The sequence below is a fragment of the Rhodamnia argentea genome, chromosome 4 (assembly GCF_020921035.1).
Source record: "Rhodamnia argentea isolate NSW1041297 chromosome 4, ASM2092103v1, whole genome shotgun sequence".
In the NCBI taxonomy this organism is placed as follows: Eukaryota; Viridiplantae; Streptophyta; class Magnoliopsida; order Myrtales; family Myrtaceae; genus Rhodamnia; species Rhodamnia argentea.
The window spans coordinates 6935517-6958725 of record NC_063153.1 but is presented as its reverse complement, the minus strand read 5'-3'; the positions used below and the strand labels follow the sequence as shown (position 1 = coordinate 6958725).

Genomic DNA, 23209 nt, shown 5'->3' with positions numbered 1-23209 from the left:
AGTCGTATCAGCATTTCCGTTGGCCAAATTAGATTTGGAGGGATTTAATTGCACCAATTCGATAAGTTTTGAGACTTGATTGCACTTATGCGACGAGTTTTATAACTTTCAGTACTCTTTATTAAGTGAACAAATATTGTACCAAATAATGACACACACATTTAAGTTTAAAGGACAATAAAATCCAATGTAGAAAAAACACTAGATCCATGTTATTTCCATATAAGTCTAAAGTTTATAGTTTCTTCGAATAAATCATTTTTCAAGTCTAAGTGAAATCGAACATCATAGCATTCTTTACTTTCAAAACAGTTGCTTATCATAACAACATCAATATAAGTAACCGCTCTAGCTTGGATATTACAAAAAAAAAAAAAAATTGTTAAGTTTGAGTAATATTTTTACATTCTATGAAGTTCTATTTCTTTATTTAAAAAACCATTATCTTGCTAATACGAGTTTCCTCATAAATTGGTACATATACGGGTTACCCTATAAATACATAAGTGTACACAATACATATCATAAAGTGTAAATAAGTTCATACTTTTTAATGATGAATATATATTTAGTCTTCTCTCCATACATATAAGATCATGTTAATTAGATTCGAGCGTGTTAATTAAAAGATATTGAATTACTTCAAGTTTGCCTCCCCAATATGTTGAGTTTGCCTTGCCATGCACAGCCCAAGAGGTGTGATTTCAACACCCCCTTCTAGCGTGCACAGAATTCTCGCAGAGTTGGTGATCAACTATTCTCTCACATCTAATAACAAAAAAAATTCTAAATCTATTGCAATTTTGTCGATTCAATCCCAAGATTTTTTTTTTCTTTTGACAATTCGATTCTAAACATTTTATATTCGTGCCAATTCAACCCTAAACGTTTTGCATTTGTGCCAATTTAGTTCTTCCGGATAATTTTAACTAGAAATCGCTGACGATCGAGGTTAATGTGGCAAAATTTTAATAATATTTTTTTTCTTTTCTTTCTCTCTTTTTTTTCTTCTTGTAAAAGAGAAAACATAAAAATCGATTTTTTTTTAAATGTATAAAACATTGACCACATCAGAGCTAAATTAGCGTAGGCCTCGCCACGTCGGCGTAGGCCTCGCCACGTCGGCGATTTCCGGCGAAAATTGATCAGAAGGACTAAATTGGCATGAATTACAATATATTTAAGACTTTTTTTTTGATAATTTCCCAGAAAGCTAAGTGATCTTTAAGGAAAATTATCAGCATCGCCAAGTAGGAAAATAGAACCAACACAAAAACCCAGTTCAACGATGATCCTTGGTAGGTGGTTTTTATGAATAGTAACCCAAGACGTAAAACTATATGTTTAGTAATGTTAGGACAAAACCAAACCAATTGACGCAGTACACTAATTTTAGGGAACATTTCCGCATCGCATGTAGAGAGAACAGTTGAGAATAGAGCAGAATTTATTTATATTTCGATGTATTAAAAGGAGTACACATTGAGAGTCCATTTATAGGCTTCATGAGATGATTATCTCAAAAATCAAATGAAATCAAATTAGATATGCATAATCAAAAGATATATAGAAAATCAGAGGAGACATTCTGAATATCTCCGGAAAATATCTAAAATATCTTCAACAAGAACAATGGCATTCCAATTTTGACACGGTCTTGCAAGGAAAAGAAAAATCAACCAGTTATGCACCTCGTTTTCTCCGATTTAGTGCTTAAAAATGGTTGTGCCTGTTCGGAGGTGTTACCATTATTGTAATCTATGAACTTCCCATGAGATTATTATTATTACGCGTCGCTTGGAAACTATCGATGACAAAATCTAACTTTCCAATTTTGTGGTTACAAATCTATTTTTATATATTGGCTATCTTTTTTACTGCCACAAAAAAAAAAAAAAAAACTTCATTAACAAAAAAAAAAACATTTAGTGATTTTCTCTCCACTCAATAATAAAAAGATCAGACGGATGTAGAGGTGGCCAGTTCTCGTTTAGGAACCAGCGGTTCCGATTCCCGAAATAGGTGGAACTACCGGTTTCGGGCCTGTTCCTAGGCTCAATGGTTATTTTTCCCCGGGCCTCCTCTTTTTTTTTTTTTTTTTTTAAAATCGGGTCGGAACCGGAACCGGCCCTTGAGAGCCAATTCCGATTCCGGATTGGAACCGTGGGCCCGGTCAACGGGCCGGTTCCGGGCCGATTCCGGGCTCACGATTCATTTTGGCCATCTCTAGACGGATGGCATGAATGAGGCAGGTGGGTCCATCACACCGGACTGAATCATACGGTAACTATCCCCGTACGACATCAAAAGATTCAAAACTGGATGCAAAACGACAAAAATGTACGGTTTCGGATTCATTCGCATCTCCTTTTTGTTTTGGTTTTTTTTTGTTTTTCTACCCTTGCGCTGCAAGCCAAAGCTAAAAAAGAGTCTCCTTTTTTATACATCTTCTTCTTCTTCCTCATCGTCTCCATCTTCTTGTTCTTGTTCTTCTTGATTCCTTCTTGCAGTTGCAGGGATTGCTGTGCGAAACCGGGTAGACAGCATCATTTGCGTCATGGGTTTCTTCTCCGCACTCGGAGGGAGCAAAAGCGCGTTCAATGCGCTTCCCCGCTTCTCCAGGTCGGTTCCCACGCCCGCAGCTCCTCCGAACTCTCTACGACAGGGGTCGTCGTTCTTCACTCGCTGCGGCCGACCTCGCGCATCGGCACAGCTATCGCCCTTCATATATCGATATCAAGCGAAGATTCCTGCACCGCAACCGCTTCCGGCAGGGAGGAACAGGTCGGATGCCGAACGTGTCGTCGAGGCGATACAGCACGAACAAGTTCGGGTCGAGGAGAAGACGAAAGCGAAGCGTGATCAATGCAGTCTCCTGTCTCTTGGAATCTCCGATGATGGAGTTTCAAGGTCGTGTAAGATGCGGGTCTGGCGAAATTTAGATGAGGGACCACCTTCTTGGACCGTGCGTCTAGACGGCCCTGGTTGGCAGGCCTCTGTGTTGGATTTTCCCGATTTATCCGCCGGCGGGAAGATTGCTGCGTCCCCAGACGAGGTAATACTTGAACAATGCAATGGAGACTGAATGTTTTTGCGTATGGAAACTGAGCCTTGTTGCTTCTTGATCAGATTGGGCATACCATGGCTAGCGATGGAGCAGAGAGGCTCGTGCAGGATATTTGCCTTGTAATCCACCACATACAATTCCTCGAGAAGCGTTGCAAGGCTGGATTTTTCAGTTCAATTTTTCCTAAAGTGAAGATGATCATGAAGGATCGTTGCCTTTTGATCGGAATACGAATGCCGCCGTCGTACTTCATGATCGGAGTGTTCTGTTTATTGGCCGCCCTTGCAATCCGCCGCCTTTACCGAGTGTAGTCTGAATCCCATTGCAGGTTTCCTCTCTCCTCTGTTTTTTTTTCCTCTGCTATTATTATGCAAGCCTCTTGATCAGATTGGTCCTGGTGGTTCGTCGGAGTACGTCTTGGTCGGAGACAGGCCTTACATAGGATGTTTTCTGGGTGGTGATTGTGGTTTGGCCGAGGTTATATTGTATTGCAAAGTAGCTGACTCTGTCTGTCTGTAGGGAGGAGGATGATTGATCAAGGGGAGATCACACCAGTTCGCGGGCAACGGCCTCTGCTCCCGGCGAGGCTCTCATTTTGCACAGGAAGGTTAGGCTACCATAGTTAAGTTGGTGGAGAGTAGTAGAAAAAGTTTTTAGAGGACACGTTCAGTCGTAATTTCATTAGGGTTTGCCAATGTTTTGCATCTTCGTTTTCTTGAACCAGTTAAAAAGCCCTCTTTTGACAGTAAAAGGTTGAATTTGAAGCTGGCATTTATCGGTCGGACGATCTCCTTTTTTTTTGTCTGTCATCTCTGATACTATAAAAGCTGCTGCTGCTGTTTTCAGTATTGTCCCCTGCCACAGCCACTGCACAGTAATTATGGCGGACAATTTCTCGAAGCCACCACCATTTCTGATTCTTCTCTGCTCTTTTTCTACTTTTGCGCCGAAGAGCCAAAACTGAAATTCCGTGTATTTGCAATAGAGGGATACGCCGAAAAGGGTGTGTTTCTTTCACAAAATAAAATAAAATAAAAAAAATAAGCAATTTGAAAAATATTTTTCGAAAAGTGATTGTTTATATCATTTAGAAAAAATTAATCATCAGAAAATGTTTTCATCATGAATGAATTTTTTTTATTCATTTATTCAATATTTTAAGCGACATAGGCGGTTATTTTTCATGAAATGACCGCGCCCTCAAATGCGAAACTTGCTTACCGAAAGAATTCCACGCAATGTTGAAAGGTGCGGTGCATTCATCTCGGGCGTTATTGTTATTGTGATCTAGAATTTGCGCTTTCAAGTTTCAGCTTTTCAATTATCATGTGCACACATCCATTTACATAAGATGATCTTCCTTTTAGTTCCGACGAAAACCTTGTTAACCTCGCTCCAACCCATTTTATGAGATTTAAATTTAATGGCATCTTTAAATTTCCTCTTGTTTTGGTCCGGCAAAAAGCATTTATTTATCAATACAGAAAGATGAGACGGATTGGCATGAATGATGTCGGTGAGTCCCCCACACCACACCACACCAGACTGAATCGTACCATGATCCTATGAGAAAGCAATAGTGATTGTCCCCGGATAACATCGAAGCTTTTGCATACAAAACGACAAAAGCTGTACCATTTCTGATTCTTCCACAATCGTATGTGCTACGAGCCAAAGCCAAAAGAGTCAAAAGATGAGTACAAATCTTGCAAATTTTGCTTAGGGCCTCTATGATAATCGTCATGATTATCTAATTTTGTTCTTCGAAAAAAAAAAAAAAGATGAAAATCCTGTTTGATAATGTAACTGATTCTGATTTTAATTATACTCTCAGAAACAGTTTCAGTGCAAAAACAAGAACAAAAAAAAAAAAGAATCACTTTTGAGAATCACAAAATAGAATAAAGTCACACATCTCTCACTTTTTTCTTTCGCTTCTCTCGTTACTTCTCCCTCGACCTAAAACGGAGCTCTCATTTTCAAAGAAAAATAAACATATATACAAGGTAATAAAATAAATTAAAAAATTAATTTTTTTTTAAATCTCTAAAAATAGAAGAAGCTTAGATTAAGCTAGATTCACCTTATTTTCATAAATTTGGGTCTAGATTTTCTAGATTTCATAGATTTTTTTTTTGAGGAAAATCATAAACACTTTTGAAACTAAACCCAAACCACATTTCTCTAAGCCCTTAGCGCTTCGTTAGGGTTTTATGATGCGATTTATCAATGTCATGATTTATTGTTTGCACACTTGATTTTATTGGTTGTGATTTGCCTAGGTTATGTACTTTAGACGTAGTCTAGTTTAGAAAATTTTGGAACAAGACAAAAATAACTAGCGTGAACACTTAGCAAGGTTTCGTTCTTAAGTTTTGGATGAATTAAGACTAAGATTTGATTTTCTAGAACCAAAAACGCACACCAATGCGGGCGGTGCAGGTGCATTTTCTTTGTAGACACGAGGGTGTGGCTCGTATCCATTGTCCGCTTGCTCAAAAGAGTTGGATGAAACCTTACGATAAATTGATAAAATAACTCGAGATGATTCTTGATATTTATTTTTATATTTCAATATGCAATATGTTATATAAGAGAATCAATATGAATTAATCTTCGATTAATTCGAAATGTAGTATGAAATTTCACAAAGTAACTACATAATTATTTGATTTAAATGACAAAAATTGAGAAGAGAAATTGTTCTCGAAAATAGAAATTAGTTGCATTTACCAAGTGCATTTTGATTCTCTAAAATTCGTCTAGAGAACGAGAATCGAAAAAAGTCGTTTTAATTAGAATCACATTTTCAGATCACAATGGTTGCCATTCAGGTCCTTAATAACGTAATTTTTCTTTCGATTGCTCCATTGCGATACCGGTGTTTAAGTCAAATTGTTTTTCATGCGCCAAAAATGGATTTGATTATGTAAGTGAAAAAATGCTATCATCTGCCCTTTTGGCCGAATTGCAATGCAATGAGTTTTACCTAGTGTTTTCTTTTTTGACCAATTCCTCGTTCGGTTACTTCCCTATGCAATTTGTCTTTTATTTTCTAATATTTTTTTATCTTGCGTTTGTTTCGCAAAAAACTTTATGATAAAAGAAAACATTTTTCGGGAAAATAATTAGTTTTCTTTTATCCGGTGAAATGTGGCTGAAATGTTTTATGATGTTAAGATCTCATTTAGAAAATGATTTCAATCTCATGACTTTATCCTGGGTACAAAAAAAAAAAAAGTCCTATTTTTATATATTTTTAAAATTTTGTAACTTAATTTGATTTTTTCTTTCTTTTTTCTCTTCTTTCTTTCTTTTTTCCTCCTTCCTCAGCTAGTCGCCGGGCCTTGATGATGACCAGCGAGCTTGAGGCTCACCAAAGGCTAGTGCTCGAGGCCAAATCGGGCTAGCTCGGTGGCCTCGGCAAGCCTCACTAGAGGTCGACTCTTGAGGACAGATTCGGTGAGCTCGAGGTCGAGCCTTGTCGGCCCTTGCAAATGGTTGGTCACTAGCTATCGCCAATGGGTGGCGACCGGCCAAGGGAAAAGAAAAGAAAAAGAAAAAATAAAAAAATGAAAAGGAAAAAGAAAATGTAATATGATAAATTATTAAATACTAAAATAAAGAAAGAATTTATTAAAAAATCGAAGAGGAGAATTTTGGAAAGTGTTTTAACCTTTTTAGATTGATGAATTCACTTTTTTGAACTCATACATCAAAATTTTCGTTGACCACAAAGTGTTTTTCATTGATTCGCCATTTTCGGCGAACCAAATGGGTGAGAGTCCAAAAAATCAATTCTCGAAAAACACTTTCCTTGAAATAAACACACCCTTGGTTCTCCCTCTGCCAAATAATATGACAAGAGAGATAAATATCGTGAGAGGATTTCTTTTATTCTCCATATAAAAGTTTTCACTTTCGCCATGAGAATAAAAGTTGGAAGATGCTATAACTAATCCTAGATAATGGAATGCGTAAGATGCATTCAACTTAGCATTTATCCATATCAAATTCACTTTTGGGTTTGGGATTTGTTTCAATCAAAGTTTCGATTGTGGATGCACAATCTTAACTTGACCATTAAGAAGACTCCTCTCACCCTCTCTATAAATATGATGTCTTCTCTATTCATTTTGGAATGGACGGTAAATTGTATGTAGTTGCTACCAAGAGGTTCTAAAAAATTAAAAGCCTTCACAAACACAAGTCCCGATGACTTTTGGTCATCAAGATTTTAAAAACTAAATATTCAAGACATCACCAAATATTCGAGTCATCGGGACCTCGACCATATTATAATCGAGAGCAAGCCTTCAAGTCGTTACTTCGGTTGTTCGGGAAAAGGAATCAAATATCCGATATCTAAGGCCCTCGAATTGTGCTTATTTGAAGAACCATAGATAGAGCCATTAAGGCTCTCAAATTGCATTCAAAGAAGAGTTACAATTCGTGCTATTCAATAGGAGATCACACCACCAAAGTTTGTCTTTTATTTTAGCAATACAACTTTTATTTATTCTTATCTACAATTCGAAAACTTGTTAGTTTGCAAGACTGAAGAAATGAGTGGGAACGTGCCCCCTGCCCCAACCAACTCCACAGGGATTATCGCGTACAGAATCAATTTTGATGAATCATGGACAGACCGCAGACGCGACAAAACTGTGCAATTTCTGCGTCTCCATCTTCTTTCTCATCGTCTCCATCTTCTTCTTCTTGATTCCTTGTTGCAGTTGCAGGACTGTCGTGCGAAACCCGACAGACACCAATCCTAGGCATCATCGCGTCATGAGTGTCGCGACCTAAAAACCAGGTTTCTAGGCTAATGGATTATCAAGCTAATTATCTAATTAACTTAACTCGGACTCTCCCAAGTCCATACCAAGTCGCAACTTATGGTTCACTATTTAATAAGCAAAAAGATTTTCAAATTGGAGTCGCCACTAATCATTTTATGGTAGGCTGATTAGTCACCTAAATAAAGTATCGGGAGAAATACTTTATTCCTACGAACCAGAGATTCATTGAGTTCGGGAACTTGGTTACGCTAATATTTCTATTAACGCCCTTTCGGTACCTTTCATTTCAATGAAAATTATCTGAGTCGGCAACTTTCAAAGATTGTGATTTAAAGTTCCAAAGGTGTATTTTTTATTTTTTTTAAATGAATGATGCAATGCAATGCATGAATGTAATTGTATTTTAAGAACACAATTCTAATGACTTGATAAATGGTGGCTATCCTAGTACGACATGAATGCGTGATGGTTTTTTTTTAAAAGTTTTTGAATCCTAATGACATGCAAAGCAACATGAATTCTAACCTACATGTTATGCAAAAATGACATGAATTTAATCTAAATGACGTGTTATATTAGACTGGACTAATCTACTAATTTAAAATGAACGAGCCTTATTCTAAATGACGTATGAATGTGACATGACATCAATGACTTATCAAGTTTATGACATAACGTATAATACGACACGTAAAAATAACGTGACAAAATGACATGCCGAACCATAGGATATGTCAAACTTTAATGACGTGGCAAAATATATGACGTGACTAATCAATGCGACATGAAAATGACATAGTGGTTATGCGACTAGGCCTAAACAACGTGCATATGTAAAATGAATGTGTTCAATCTACATGAATAGAATGTTCTAAACTATATGCAATCTACATGAATGAGATATTTTTGGTGTTTTGAACGGATTTTTATTTATTTATTTATTTATTTTTTTTATTTTTATGTGACAAATCAAATCATGCATGATCATTTATGAAAATATCTTCCGATTCGAATTAGGTAACGGATTGGATCGAGGAATCAAATCTGGTGGTTAAGATTAGATATCTCGATCCCCGTGCCATCGAGACAAATCTCGGGGTCGAGATTAGTCCGAATTTGCACGTTGTTGGTAGGGAATCACCCCTCCGATTCGAAACGGTTTTCTAATCTATAAAACATGCTAACGATGCCGAAAAAATCGGATAGGCAATTATCATATATTGCAATATCAATGGATAAGGCTTGCCCAAACATAGCTAAAATTTTCCTAAACGAAAATCATCCAATATTCTCATAATAATAATAATAAAAAAAAAAGAAATGAAATATGAAGAAATCGAATTTTACCTAATCTGAAAAAAATTCAGATTTTCGTTCCTCGTTTGGATCCAGATGGGACTTGCGGATGAAGATCGGCTCAAACGAGGGACTCGCGCTGGACTTGATGGTGGCGCCGATGGAGGTCAGTAGCGGTTCATCAATGCTGCAAGCATCATCCGAATCATTGCAGGTGATGCTCCTTCGCTAGACTTGGATTGTTTGAGCTTTCGTGCGGGGGAGTTTGTCACAAGGGAGGATCAGTGCATTAATGAGCTTGGAATGGAGGAGGGTTTCGACCCTTGCGGGAAAACCTTCGAACTCCATCTCGAACTCATTTCGTTTTTCCCCAAGTTTTCTGAGCCCTCCCTCTTTTCTACCTTCACTGAACGAAGCTCTCTCTCTCACTTTTCTGCACTAACATATTATCCCCTTTCTCTATTCTTTTTTTGTTCTTCACACTGGACGAAGCCCCCCTGCTCACACTTCTCTCTTTCTCTAGCTGGACGAAACTCACTCTGTTTTTAAACAAAACCTCATCCAACTTTTCTGCCCCTGTGATACTTTTTTCGAGGAAGTCTTCCCTCTTACTCTTCTCTCTCTCCGAAAACCCTTTTTGGACGAATCCCTCTCTTTTTCAACGAAAGGCTCCCCTTCTGCACAATAATCCTCTCCCGTCCCCCAGTGAAGAAGGACGTGAGTTCCTTTTATAGACAAAGACCGCTTGAGCTTTTTTTTTTCAAAAACAGATCAGATTTCTCTATGAATCTTTAGGGAAGTACAAAACTGTTGGAGCTGTTTTGATATGTGAGGATTTTCCGAGAATTTCATGCTTTCACCTTGCAATCTATTCGGTTTTCTTTTTCGTATCTTTTGGGATTTGGACGTGTGAAAACCTCCCCCGCTTTGCAAGTTGAAATCTATTCTGTTTAAGATCTATTCTGGAGAAATCAATTCTGGTTCTCCAAATCTCCCCTTCTCTAACTGATATCACTTTGATGGCGACAAGTTCTGACATCCTTCTATCTCTAGCCTTATAAACAGCACCATATGAACCTTAGAAGATATCCTACTGGCCAACCTAGCCCCTGCATGTCCCTGCGAAGAAAAGGATTCACTTCCTTTGGTTGAATCCTTTCAAAACTACCACTACCAATCCTCCTCACTACCGTCCCGCTAATGGAGTCCCTATCATTCAGTTTCACCGCGGACGTCAAGAAACCTTCGACAATGTCCTTCTCGTTGTCATCTTCGAAACGTAATGCATAAAATAAACTATCCTATATAAAAAATGATTTGAATATTTTTTCTAGGGACTAAAGTTAGTCCCTAATTTTTATGCAAAAATTCATGACTAAAGAGAATAGCCAAAATTTAGGTGTCAACAATGAGTTTCTTCTCCAAACTCGAAAGGAGCAAAAGCGTGGTCGATGCGCTTCCCCGTTTCTCCGGACGACAGGAATCGTCGCTCTTCACTCGCTGCAGCCGACCAGCCCTTCTCAGCGCGTCTCCTCGCTCATCGCCATCGCCATCATCATCATCATCATCATCATCATCATCATCACGTTCCTTCTTTGGGTCGTCGGTTCGTCACTCGCGCATCGCCATGAAAACCATTTCAGTCTGGGACCGAGAGGATCGGGCCGATTGCCGAGTATGCCGTCGAGGAGTCGATGAAGCATGAACAAGTTGGTGACAAAGATAAAATCCAAACTTTATCATTTTGGAGTTCTTTTTGCAGCATTAATCTAATTTAATGGAAAGGTAAAGTTATTGCACGTCTATCAATTTATCATTTTTTATGATCAGAAAAATAATTTATGACATATATAATAGTTTAAGGTTTTTTACGTTCAAAAATATAATTTAAGGGTAAAATTATTATTGTGTACTAGTTTAAGGTTTTTTTTTTTTTGGTGGTATTAACCTCAAATTAAATGTATAATCGCATAAATGGAGTTGGTGAATCACCACAGCAAACTGAGTCGGAGCATGCCCCAACCGACTCAGCGATTATGGCGTGCGTACAGAATCAAAACCGGTACAATTTCTGATCCTTCTCACCTCGTTTTCTACCCTTCCGCTACGAGCCAAAGCAACCTACTTCTTCTTCTTCCTCATCTGTCTCCATCTTCATCGTCTTCTTCTTGATTCCTTCTTGTAGTTGCAGGGATTGTTGTGCGAAACCGGGTAGACACCATCATTTGGGTCATGGGGTTTCTTCTCCAAACTCGGAAGGAGCAAAAGCGCGCTCAATGCGCTTCCCCGTTTCTCCAGGTCACGTCCCACGCCCGCAGCTCCTCCGAGCTCTCCACGACAGGAATCGTCGTTCTTCACTCGCGCATCGCCATCATCATCAGCACGGCAATCATCCTTCATCGCAATTCAATTGAACGTTCCTGGACCGCAACCATTTCAGGCTGAACGGAGGACGAGGTCGGCGGTCGAACGCCTCGTCGAGGCGATACGGCACGAACAAGTTCGGGTTCGAGGAGGAGAAAACGAAAACGAAGCGTGATAAATGCGGTCTTCTGTCTCTTGAAATCTCGTATGATGGAGTTTCAAGGTCATGTGAGATGTGGGTCTGGCGAAATTTAGATCACGGACCACCAACTTCTTGGACCGTGCGTCTAGAGGGCCCTGGTTGGCAGTTCTCGTTGTTGGATTGTCCCGATTTGTCTGCCGGCGGAATGATTGCTGTGTCCCCAGAATCACTCAACTTTTGCAAGACGGATGAGGTAATACTTGATCATCTCGGGTAATGCCGTAGCTTGTATTCTAGAACACAATCCAATGGAGACTGAAGCTGATAACAATATACGGCTCAATTTTTGTGGATGAAACCTTGCCTTGTTGCTCCTTGCTTGATCAGGTTGGGCACACCATGGCCAGCCAGGAAGCAGAGATGCTCGTACAGGATCTGTGCCGTGTAATCGACTCCATACAAGTTGTTGTGCAGCCTTGCACGACTAGATTTTTCATTTCAATGTTGCCTAAGATAGAGATGATCATGAAGGATCGTTGCCTTGTGATCAAACTACGGGTATCTGCGTGGTTCCTGCACTTATTGGAGCGGTGTTCTGTTCTGCCGCCGCCATTTACTGGGTAATCTCTATCCCATTGCAGGTTCCTCTCTCCTCTTTTTTCCTCTGCCTATTATTATGCGGCATTCTGTGATTTCCAAGTAATTGGTCCTTGTGGTTCGTCAGAGTAAGTATTGGTCGGAGACAGGTCTTACGTCCATGGAGTCTCGATGACCATACTAGATGGTTACGTTACATAGGATGTTTTCTGGATGGTGGTTGTGATTCTGAAAAGCCTAGAGAAGCCAGTTTTCCTTTTGCCATGGTTATGTAGTGTTGCAAAGCAGCTGACTGTTTGTCCGTGGGGAGCAGGAGGAGCGCCGTTGTTATATAGTGTTGCGAAGCAGCTGACTGTTTGTCCGTAGGGAGGAGGAGGAGGAAGTCGAAGGAGATCACATCGGTACGGCACGGCACAATAAGCTAGGGCCAGTAGAATCAAAATGCTGCGGCGGTGTCGTCTCCAGACAGTGGCCATGAGAGAAGCTCTGATTTTGCAATGGGAAGGCTACCTTCTTCTCTTTCAGGAGACCAGCTATAATTTCATTTTGCTTTCGTGTTGCAACTTCGTTTTCTTGAACCAGTTAAAGCCTTGACAGCAAAGTTTGAATTTGAACCAGCTAAATCCTCGGTCGGATGATATATCCTTTATCTGTCAACTATGATGCTATTAACCAATCCTAGATAATGAAATGCGTAAAATGCATCCAAATTAGCGTTTATCCACATCAAATTCAAAGTGGATTTGGTATTTATTTCAATCAAAGTATGTAGCGATCGAAATGTCAATTGTGGATTTATGCAACCTTAATTTGAACAATAAGGAGACTCCTCCCACCCTCTCTATAAATATGAGGTCTCTCTCTTCATTTTGGAATAAACGGAGAATTTAAATTTGTGTAGTTGCCATCAAAAAGTTCTAAAAAATTAAAAGCCTTCTAAAGCACAAATCGAATAACTTCTCGTCGTCAAGATTTTAGAACTAAATCTTCAAGGCCTCACCAAATAGTCGAGTCATCGAGACCTCGACCATCCTAAATTTGAGCCTTCCAATCCCAAATTTCGGTTATGGAAAAGATACTTCAACCAAAAGAGAAAAAAAAAAAGAAGAAATACCGTAGATAGAGCCATTAAGGCTCTAAAATTGCATTCGAAGAAGAGTTGAAATTCGTGCTATTCGACGAAAAGCATATGCAATTTAGTTTGTTACTTGTTTTATTTAACTAATTAGGTTTAGTGGAAACAAAAACTAATTAATAAAAGGTAGATCTGCTTTCACACCTTAAGTGGCTGCATACAATACTAAGTTAGATAATCGATAATTGATTGAACGGGTTCATAGACTGACACGTGGCACATTTCGGAGCTTTAGATTAAAAATTTGTGGGGAAAATAAAAAAAAATGACTAAAAAATTCATTTAAAAAAAAATGCCCAAAACGGTGTCGTTTAGGCCGATCCGGATCCCTTATGGCTCGTGTCGGGCGCCCAGGAGGACTAGGTCGGGTCAACCCGGCCCGGATAATTTTTTGAAAATAAAGAAAATATTAAAAAATATAGAAAAGCAGAAAATATTTTAAAAAAAGGAAAACGGCTAAAAAGTCCAATAAAAATAATAAAAAATTTGCAAAAATTATAAAAAAAAATTGATTTTTTAAATTAAACAAAATTTTTTTAAAAAATTAATTAAATAAAAAATAAATTAACAAATAAAACATTTGAAAAATTTCAAAAAATTTCCCAAAAAATAGGAAATGACCACCATCAATTGGCCAAGCCACTTTTGGGTGTTCTTAATCCTTGATCCTTCCAAAAAATGATGATTTTGCCCCTCCGGGTTAGCTATCTCCAATCTTTCGAAATCAATCCCAAACTCAAATCACACTTTCTCTAAGCTTTTAGGGCTATACTAGGGATGCCATGACTTGTCTTGATGTACTTTATTCGCGTGTTTTGGATCCTTGGTTGCACCTTTACTTTATTGATTTTGACTGGTAGGATTAGTCTTTCCAATCTGCATAGAAACCTAAACTCCGACTTAACTCACCCGAAAATTGAGTCTGCATGAAGTCGTAGTAAGGAAAATCACTTGATGTTAGGCACCGAAAGGGCGTCGGTAGAAATATTGATGTAACTAAGTCCCCGAATCCAAAATATCTGGTTCTCGAGAACCGAACGGATTCTCCCAACCGCTCGCTGAGGTATTCGGTTAACCTTCAAAAAATGGCCAGTGACGACTCCTTTTGCATATACACATTGCACATGTCACCCGACCGCATTAAGGTAGAATCCGATATTCATCTCCCATCGCGATTTGGAATGGGCCTCGAAGGGCTTGAGCTAAGCCCGTCCCGGAAGCTTAGTAATCCATTAACCCGATTCCTCCGAGGTCGGGTTGCAACAATCAACATTAGCATCAGTAGCGATTTCTTCTCTTGTAGGAAAATTTAGACCCTAGGTCCAAGTGTTCCTCCCAGTTTTCCAGGAAAAAACTCATATTCCAAGGCTCGGTGATCACTGCTGCGCGAGGCTTGCCTCGCCATCACCGGGCGACGTCCGCCTCTCCATCACCCAAAGACCGGCTTTTTTCTCATTAGGCAAGGCCAAGCTTGCCATTAGTGATGGCTTAGGACTGGGCGAGTGACGGCGATGCGACTTGTGTTGGGCGAGTGTAACGAGCGGCCCTCGATCCTCTTGCTTTGATACTAAGAATGTAAGGGACTGATCCTCGATTCCAATTGCTCCGATACCAAATCTATAAGGGACCATCCTTAATCCCTTACTAAATCGCATTCTGTTTTAATATTGTATTACATAATATAGAGGGGCATGCGGAAGACTGAATAAAAATACAAGTGCATGCAAAACAAAAGCAAGCACGATGCCTAAGGGTACGACTTTATCAATAGGACTCCTAAACCCGATGAAACACACGATCCACAAGCAAAAGACTTGGGAAAAGAAAATTAAGTTAATATGGATATACGTACATCTTTTAAAAGGTTCTTTACAAAAGTTCAAAGATTTATAAGAAAAATTACATAGTGCAATGACCACTTCCATCCGATGACATCACCGACGAGCTTCTTCTACACCACCGACATCCACAAGACCACCTTGTGGCCTCATCCTCATTACTGAGTTGAAAATGGTTAAATTGCAAAGAGTGAGCTAACAGCTCAGCAAGTAAAACGTCTAATCTAAAGACTAATCTATCCACTCATTCATTCGGTTAGGCAGATCTTGACAGGTAGCCAAACAACGAAGCATCAAAGAAAACTATCACAATAAACATACACAGAAAAGTCGTAGAACAATCATGGGTTTATTTGATGAAACAATTCTGAAAAACACAGAACTACACCCCATGGCCGGAGGTACAAGGCTTTCCTTCCCTTTCCATCAAATTCCCTAGCTGAATTACCAATTGGACTTTGATTCCTATTCGAGTTGTTTCGATGACAATCCAAATAATTTCACTCCCCCATTCAACTCATCTACAATTCAAGGATACCAATTCAAGCAACAGATTTGACGATAAATCCTTCATTTAAAAAACAAAGCCGATTACAGAATACCCATCCATGGGTCACAAGCAAGTCCAATAAGCAAAACAAGTTGGGCAATTAGCCCTCCCTCCACTTTAAGTTCACGGCCAAAACACCCACTTATGTGTTCCAAGTCCAATTCGCTTTGACTCGTCGGCAAACAAGATGATCAATTTTCATATCCCAACTATCCATAGTCCAAAGGTGCTAACTCAAGAAGCGGATCGTTCGTATAAGGGCGTTCTCCCCTCCATGCACACAAAGCTCTCTCTATCTGTACCCATTTCCCAAAACAACATAAATCACCATAATGAACAACAATTGGAAAGGCCAGTAGTTAGGGTAGAAGAGTTACTTACATGGGATTGAAACTTGGCGCAGACGAAGGTCGAATTGACGATGAAATGAGCTCGGCTGCCTCTTCTTCCTTGGCGCACGTGAGCCACCACGAATGAGCAAGAGGTAGAGAGAGCATGGGCATCAAAGGCGGCGGAGGAATTGAGGACAAAGTGTCCGGAGCTCATGAAACCGCTGGGCGTCGGGGCTGCCCGGGTGTCGGGAAAGATGGAGGCATGAATAAGCAAGAGAGAACGGAGGAGTCGGGCGGACATAGCAATGAGAGGGGGAGGAGAGAAAAAAATGAGGAAAAGAAAGAAGAAGAGAGCATATATAAGGGGTGGGTGAGGCGGTAGGGGAGTGGGTAGTCCGTTGGGGCCTTCGAGGTTCAATCCCGAGCCAAACTTTCACGCCCAAACCACGGTTTGACTCGCAATTAGCCGTTGCCGGGCTCAATAGTCCACTAATCCATTTGTCAATTAAATCGGATACAATTCATGTCCGTACAGTGAAGTCGGCCATGGCCGGGTGAGCGACGGCTATATGATGCTAGATCCGAGCGAGGTCCGGCCAGGCCAAGCCTTGCCCAACCATGGGGCGCTTGGGCCTCGCCAACACAGAAAGACCGGCCTTCGAAAAGGCAAACACAGATTCTAGAATTTTTTTTGGTGCTAAAGATTATGGAAGTTGATTTACATTTGTCTGTTGGCTTGCCTCTACGGATTCTAGAAGTTGATTGATTTACTGATTCTGGAAGTTGATTTTTTTGTTGTTCCCGGACCTTGCCTCTATAAATTCCGGAAGTTGACCATTTCGGAAGTCGACCCAAAAGAAGATAAACAAAAAAAAAAGGAGAAATTTTCAAATAAGGGCTCGAAGTGCTCTCATTTTCTCAAATAAAGCTCACATATGAATCTTATTTCAAATAAGAGCCTGAAGTGTCATAACATATTTCGTTGTTTCTTATTTTGATTTTTTGTTTATTTTTCCTCTCTTTTTTCCTTTTTCTATTATTTAAAAATGAAAAAAAAATAGCCATACAGGCTGGAGGGATGCCCCTCCCACCCGTTGTCGCCGGTCCTTGCCTTGACTAGGCTAGGGGTCGGTTACACCCACCTAGATCCGGTAGAGGGCCACCTGGCCCTCCCCGAGGCCCCGGCGACCCCGTCGGCCCCCCTTCAAGTAGTGGGCTAGTGGCCACAAGCGGAAGGGCTGTCCCCACTCGCCTCCTTGAGTTTTTTTTTAATTTTTAAGGAAACATAAAAAGGAAAAGTCTAATAAAAAAGAAAAAAATCAAATAAAGGAAAAAGTCGAAAATGATCTTGAAATCAACCCCTTTTTTTAGACTTCATGGTTACTTCAGGCTCTTATTTGAGATAAAGTTCACTTCATAACTTTGTTTTGAGAAAATACATGCACTTTATGCCTTTATTTAAAAAAAAAAAAATTCACTTCGAGTCCTTATTTAAGAAAATGAGAGCATTTTGGGCCCTTATTTGAAATTTAAAAAAAAAAATGTTGTAATAGTTGGTATTTGTTTGACTCGAGTTTTTGGAAGTCGATTTGTTTTTTTCAGTGATCAAGGAGGAAGAAGATGAACAAAAAAATAAAAAACAAAAAATATTATTAAAAGTTGCCCCCTCGGTGCTGGCCGGTGTCCACGTCGGCGTCCGCCGGCCATTATTGGCTACATGAACTGAATTGATATAAATACAAAAAGTTTAGTACTAAATTGGCATAAAAAAAGGTTTAATATTGAATTTTCATAAATACAAAAGGTTTATGACTGAATTGACAAAATTAAAAGGTTTATAATTGAATTGGGAAAAGTGCAATATATTTAAGACTTTTTTGATACTTTTTTCCAAGAAAGAGTCATTATGAATTGCATTGACAGAAGGATTAAAATTCATGTTATTCAATCGGAGATCACACTGTCTAGGTCTGGGCATTACCTTTTTTCATTAATGCAGAACCAAAAAAAAAAAAATGATGGTCCTTTATTTCATTTGAAAATGAAGATTGTAACCATTTTTTTTAATTGATATGAATTTGGTAGATTGTTTTTTGTTCTTTATATCGCACATGCTTTTGTGCAGTATTATCGAACGTTATAACTTTTTAATTCCACAATATCTCTTTACCCGAGAAAGAATTAAGTAAGCTAAACAAAAGTATGAACTAAAATACTGAAAACCGCTTAACCATAATTCATAAAGTATTGCTATTTTAAATTATAATTCATGTAACTCAAATAATCCAACACAATACACGAAGAAATTTACACCAAACCAAGAAAATAATCTAATTTCATATTTCTTATAGTTATTGGTAAGAACGAAGTTCACGAGCTTCAATTTTAGTAGTTTTTTTTAATCTACAATTCAAATACTCGAGTCTAAAATTGAAAAAATAGATAGAAAGAATCTTTAAATATATTCTTAAATGTTATAGCTATCTTTCAAAAAGTTAACACGGTAAACTAAAGAAAACCTTCGAAAAATTCCAAATAAGGGCCTCAAGTGCTCTTATTTTCTTAAATAAGAGCTTGAAGAGGTCATTGTTTCAAATAAGGGCCTGAAGTGCTCTCATCATCTCAAATAATGGCCTGAAGTGGCCATGACAATTTCAAATAAGGACCTCATCTCGTTGGTAGGCTAAAACTTTTGGCCAATCAAGGGTATTTTTGTCAAAATACCCTTTCAACCTAATTTTTAGTTAAATTAAATTAAAAATTTTAAAAAAACGAAGGAAAAAAACACAAGTGGGAGGGGGCTGCCCTCCTACCTATGGTCACTGCCCCTGCCGACCGCAGGCCGGCCCTCGCTTTAGTAGGGAAAGGGCCCCGACCCTCTCCCAGTGCTGGGTCGCCTAGGTCCGGGGTTGCGGCCCTCGGCCGGTCCAAGGAGAAGGTCGGTGGAGGGTCGCCCACTGTCCCTCCGGACTGGTCGAGGGCTGCGGCCGTTCCCCTAATCTAGGCGAGGGTCGGCGACTTTCGCCCGGATCTAGGAGAGGGTCGGGGCCCTCTCCCTAGTCACGGCCGGTTCGGTGGAACCGCCGGTTCCGGTTCGAGAACCGGCGGTTCCGGTTCCACGAAAAGGTGGAACCGGAACCGGCCGTGAAAAATAGCGGTTCCGGGCCGGTTCTCGGGCCGGTTCCGATTCCGCTTCGGAACCGCCGGTTCATTCCGATTCATTTTTAATAATAATTTTTAAAATAATAAATAATAAAATAAATATAATAAATTATAAAATACAATTAAATTGTACATTGTAATAAAATATGGGAAAAAAAAAAGGAATGGGCTTGAATTTAATGAATTATCATTAAGCGGCCTACATATCTTCTTGGGGATAGAAGAATCAAAGCCCATGTAGTTCTTTTTACCTTTGAGAACCCCAACTTACCTCATCGTCAATCGTCGCTACCCGTTGTGGTACCCGTGGCGGTGGTATCTCCAACATCATCGCTAAAAAATTCGTGTTCACGATCTAACTCTTGGTGTCGATATTTCGCCCTCGTCCAATCGCCGACACAAGCTTGAGCTTCCACAGAGTCCGGGCTTAATCTTGAACGGCGAGAGTCCAAAATTAATCCTCCGTAACTAAATGCTTGTTCAACTGCAACCGTTGAAGAAGGGGTTGCTAATATTTGACGAGCGATGAGGGCGAGAACTGGATACTCGATTTGGTGACTCTTCCACCACTTCGAGATTTCGAAATCTGTACTATGTTCCGCATCACGAAACTCAAATTGAGTGGTTAAATATTTTTCTAATTCAGAAATATTACCTGTTGCCCCTTTTTATTTTTTTTTGCCTACTCTTAAGCATATTATACCCTCTACTAAGTGAACTACCACCTTCGCTACGTGAGGCAAAGATTGTAAAGATCCGAGAATCACTTAAACCATATCTACTACAAAATTCTCCATATAATGCTACTATAGATTCTTTAACATGTCCTAATATATTTGAAATATCTATTGAATCTTCCAAATGTAAACAATCATGATAATACACATTCAAATAATCTTGTAAATCGTCTAATTTAATACGTGGATCAAAAACAATACCAACTAAATAGACAAGAGGAATTTGCAAATAATAATGCAACCATTTTTCTCGCATTACTAAAATAGTTTGACCTAATTCGGTATCTTTTTCATATTCACTAAAAACACTACTAATATTAACACACTCTATTAAAAATAAATGCGTTGTAGGATAATAAATACCAGATAAAATCTTAGTAGCATCATTAAAAATTTTCAAAATATCTAAAATTTTCTTGCAAACGTCCCAATGTTGAGGAAGTAAAGTAATTTCGGGAATATTTTGTGAAATAAACATACATAATAAATCTTTATATTCAAAAGTTTGCCGAAGCAACTCGTACGTAGAATTCTAACGAGTCGGAATATCTTTTGGAAATCTTCTTGGCCTTCTCCCATTTTGTTTACAAAATTTTCCCCATGATTTCATACATTAGGGACGACTCCATAAAAATTTAATTGCACTTTTTATTGGGGCGAGAGAAGTGTCAAGAGTTCGTAAACCATTTTGTACACATAAATTTAAAACATGACAAGCACATCTAATGTGAAAAAATTGTCCGCCAAAAGTGGGTTTGCAAATATTTTCTAATTCGGGAATAGAAGCGGTATTTGCGGCGGCATTATCAAAACCAATTGAAAATACTTTATTTATTAAATTATATTCTTCTAAAACTTGCCTAATTATTCTATAAATATTATGAGCCGAATGGCTTTCATCAAAAACTCGGAATGCAATAAGTCTTTTTTGAATCATCCAATTGTCATCTATCCAATGACACGTGACACCCATATAAGAATGAATTTGCCAAGGATCACTCCAAATATCGCTACCTATATGCACACGTCCATTGAATTCCGCAAAAAATTTTCCTAAAGATTTTTTTCCTTTTTTATAAAGATGAAAAACTTCGCGTTTAAGAGTATTTTTTGGAATAGTTGGCGCTATGCGAACCAACGCAATATTTATCAAATATTTCATATTAAAATTTTCACCAGTATTAAACGGAGCATGATCAAGGGCAACATATTCACCTAATGTTTGTTTATAAAGTGCTTCAGTGAAACGAAATAAAGGATGAGGCTTAGAAGTGGCGTACTCGGAAATTTGTTGTTGCGTATTGTCGATCCCCGCTTGCGTTGGATATTTTTTCGTCAAATGCCGTCGGAATGTTCCGTAGCCGTCTCCTTTCGTGAATTTATAAGTTTGCGAACAATATTTACATTTTACATTATACTTACCTTCGACTTCATCACGTACCTTGTCGAAGTGTAGCCACAAGTCCGATGTATTATCTCGGCCCTTCCGTTCCGACTCATTTGCCGTTGACGTTTCTTCGATACCGGTGGGAGGATGAAGACTTTCTTGTGTTGGGATGTGCTCGACGTTCGGAATCGGGACATAGTTGATATTATCGTCGTCGTCTTCCCAACTTGCATACTCACGAGGATCGTATTCATGAATGGGATACTCGGAATCTCCCATAGCCATCTTGCCCTTGTCGGCATTTCCGCTTCCACTTGCCATTTTTGAGAGAATTGATTGGAAATCCGATTGAGAGAATTGAGTCGGGATTGAGAGAATTGGGAGAATTTGAGCGATTTGAGAGGATTTTAGAGAGAATTCGAGAGATTGTTCGGAGAATTTGTGACAAAAATGAAAGGGGAAGCATATGCATTTATAGGCAAGAATCATTTTTTTTTATTATTTTTTTTAAAAAAAAATGTAAAGCAACGGCCAATTTGGCCGTTGCACGTTGGCAACGGCCCAAAGCCGGGGGAGGGGGCTGGGGCGAGAGAGCCCAACGGCTCTCTGCCCGGGCCCACTTTTATTTTTTATTTTTTTTTTTGGCGGTTCGGAACCGCCGGTTCCGGGCCGGTTCCTACGTTTTTGGAACCGTGGGCCCGGTCAACGGGCCGGTTCCGGGCCCACGGGCCCAAATGGCCCCCTCTACCTCTCCCTGCTTTGGTGAGGGCCAGCAGACCTTCGCCTCTGGTTAGTGAGATCGTCGATGCCGCCCACCGGCATTGGGGTGGCGGCCACAGGCGAAAGGGCGACCTTCTCCCTTTTGTGTTCTCATTTTTTTTTTTAGTTTTATTTTTTGAATTTTTGAAAAACTCAAAAAATGAAAAAATAAATAATAAAATAATAAAAACTTATTAAATGACTAAAATACCCCTACTAACTAGTGAGTCATGCCCTTTTTTGAGACTGATAAGGTCACTTTAGGCCTTTATTTGAAACAATATATACTTTAGGCTCTTATTTGAGACAACGAAGGCACTTCGGGCCATTTTTTGAAACAAAGTCAATTTCAAGCCTTTATTTGAGAAAATGAAGGCATTTCAAGCATTTTTTTGAAATTTTCTCAAAAACCTTCAACCAAAATAATAATAATAATAATAATAATAATAATAATAAAGAAAACCTCTTAATAGAAATGTAAACAAAAGTAAAACAAACTAAATATACATGCAATAAGTTGAGACTTATTTTATTCAAATAATTAAGCTTCATGGCATAAAAGAGAAATAACCCTTTTATAAGTCAATTTATTGGCAAAAACATTTAAGATGGCTCAGAATTTAACAGATATATATAAAGGTTAATATTACGAAAAATCTCAAACTCATACACTCGTAATAAATTTATTCTCCATTAATTTATGTTATATTTCACAGTCAAATTACTTAGTTAGATGACATATGGCGGTTGATAGATGCACTATATTGAGATTTTTACCATATGTTTATTATAGGTGTATCGGTTTGGGATTTTTCATCGTATTAACCTAATTTAACGAAAACTAGCAGAGGATAAATTTGTTACGGGTATACTAGGTTATGATTTTTTATGATAAAAAAAGTGATTTGGCGTAAAATTATCATATGTGTGTCAATTTGAGTTTTTTGAGAAAATTCCAAATAAGGGCCTGAAGTGTTTTTGTTTTTATCAAATAAGGGCCTCAAGTGGACTTTGCTTCAAATTATCATATGTGTATCAGTC

General features: G+C 38.8%; 1 protein-coding gene across 1 annotated transcript; it reads left to right on the top strand.

Annotated features, from left to right (window-relative positions):
• The first annotated feature begins 2407 nt into the window (after positions 1-2407).
• On the top strand, positions 2408-3406 carry LOC115736227. The gene is made up of 2 exons (XM_030667810.2): positions 2408-3055; positions 3130-3406. Exons 1-2 carry the CDS (start codon positions 2558-2560, stop codon positions 3376-3378), a joined length of 747 nt encoding a protein of 248 aa, XP_030523670.1. The 5' UTR covers positions 2408-2557; the 3' UTR covers positions 3379-3406.
• The last annotated feature ends 19803 nt before the right edge of the window (positions 3407-23209 follow it).

What these genes read in the sequence shown, in the direction of transcription:
- LOC115736227 (XM_030667810.2), top strand. Translation starts at nt 2,558, where the DNA reads ATGGGTTTCTTCTCCGCACTCGGAGGGAGCAAAAGCGCGTTCAATGCG. An exon ending in TTGCTGCGTCCCCAGACGAG is followed by an intron (nt 3,056 to 3,129) that starts GTAATACTTGAA and finishes CTTCTTGATCAG; the next exon opens with ATTGGGCATACCATGGCTAG.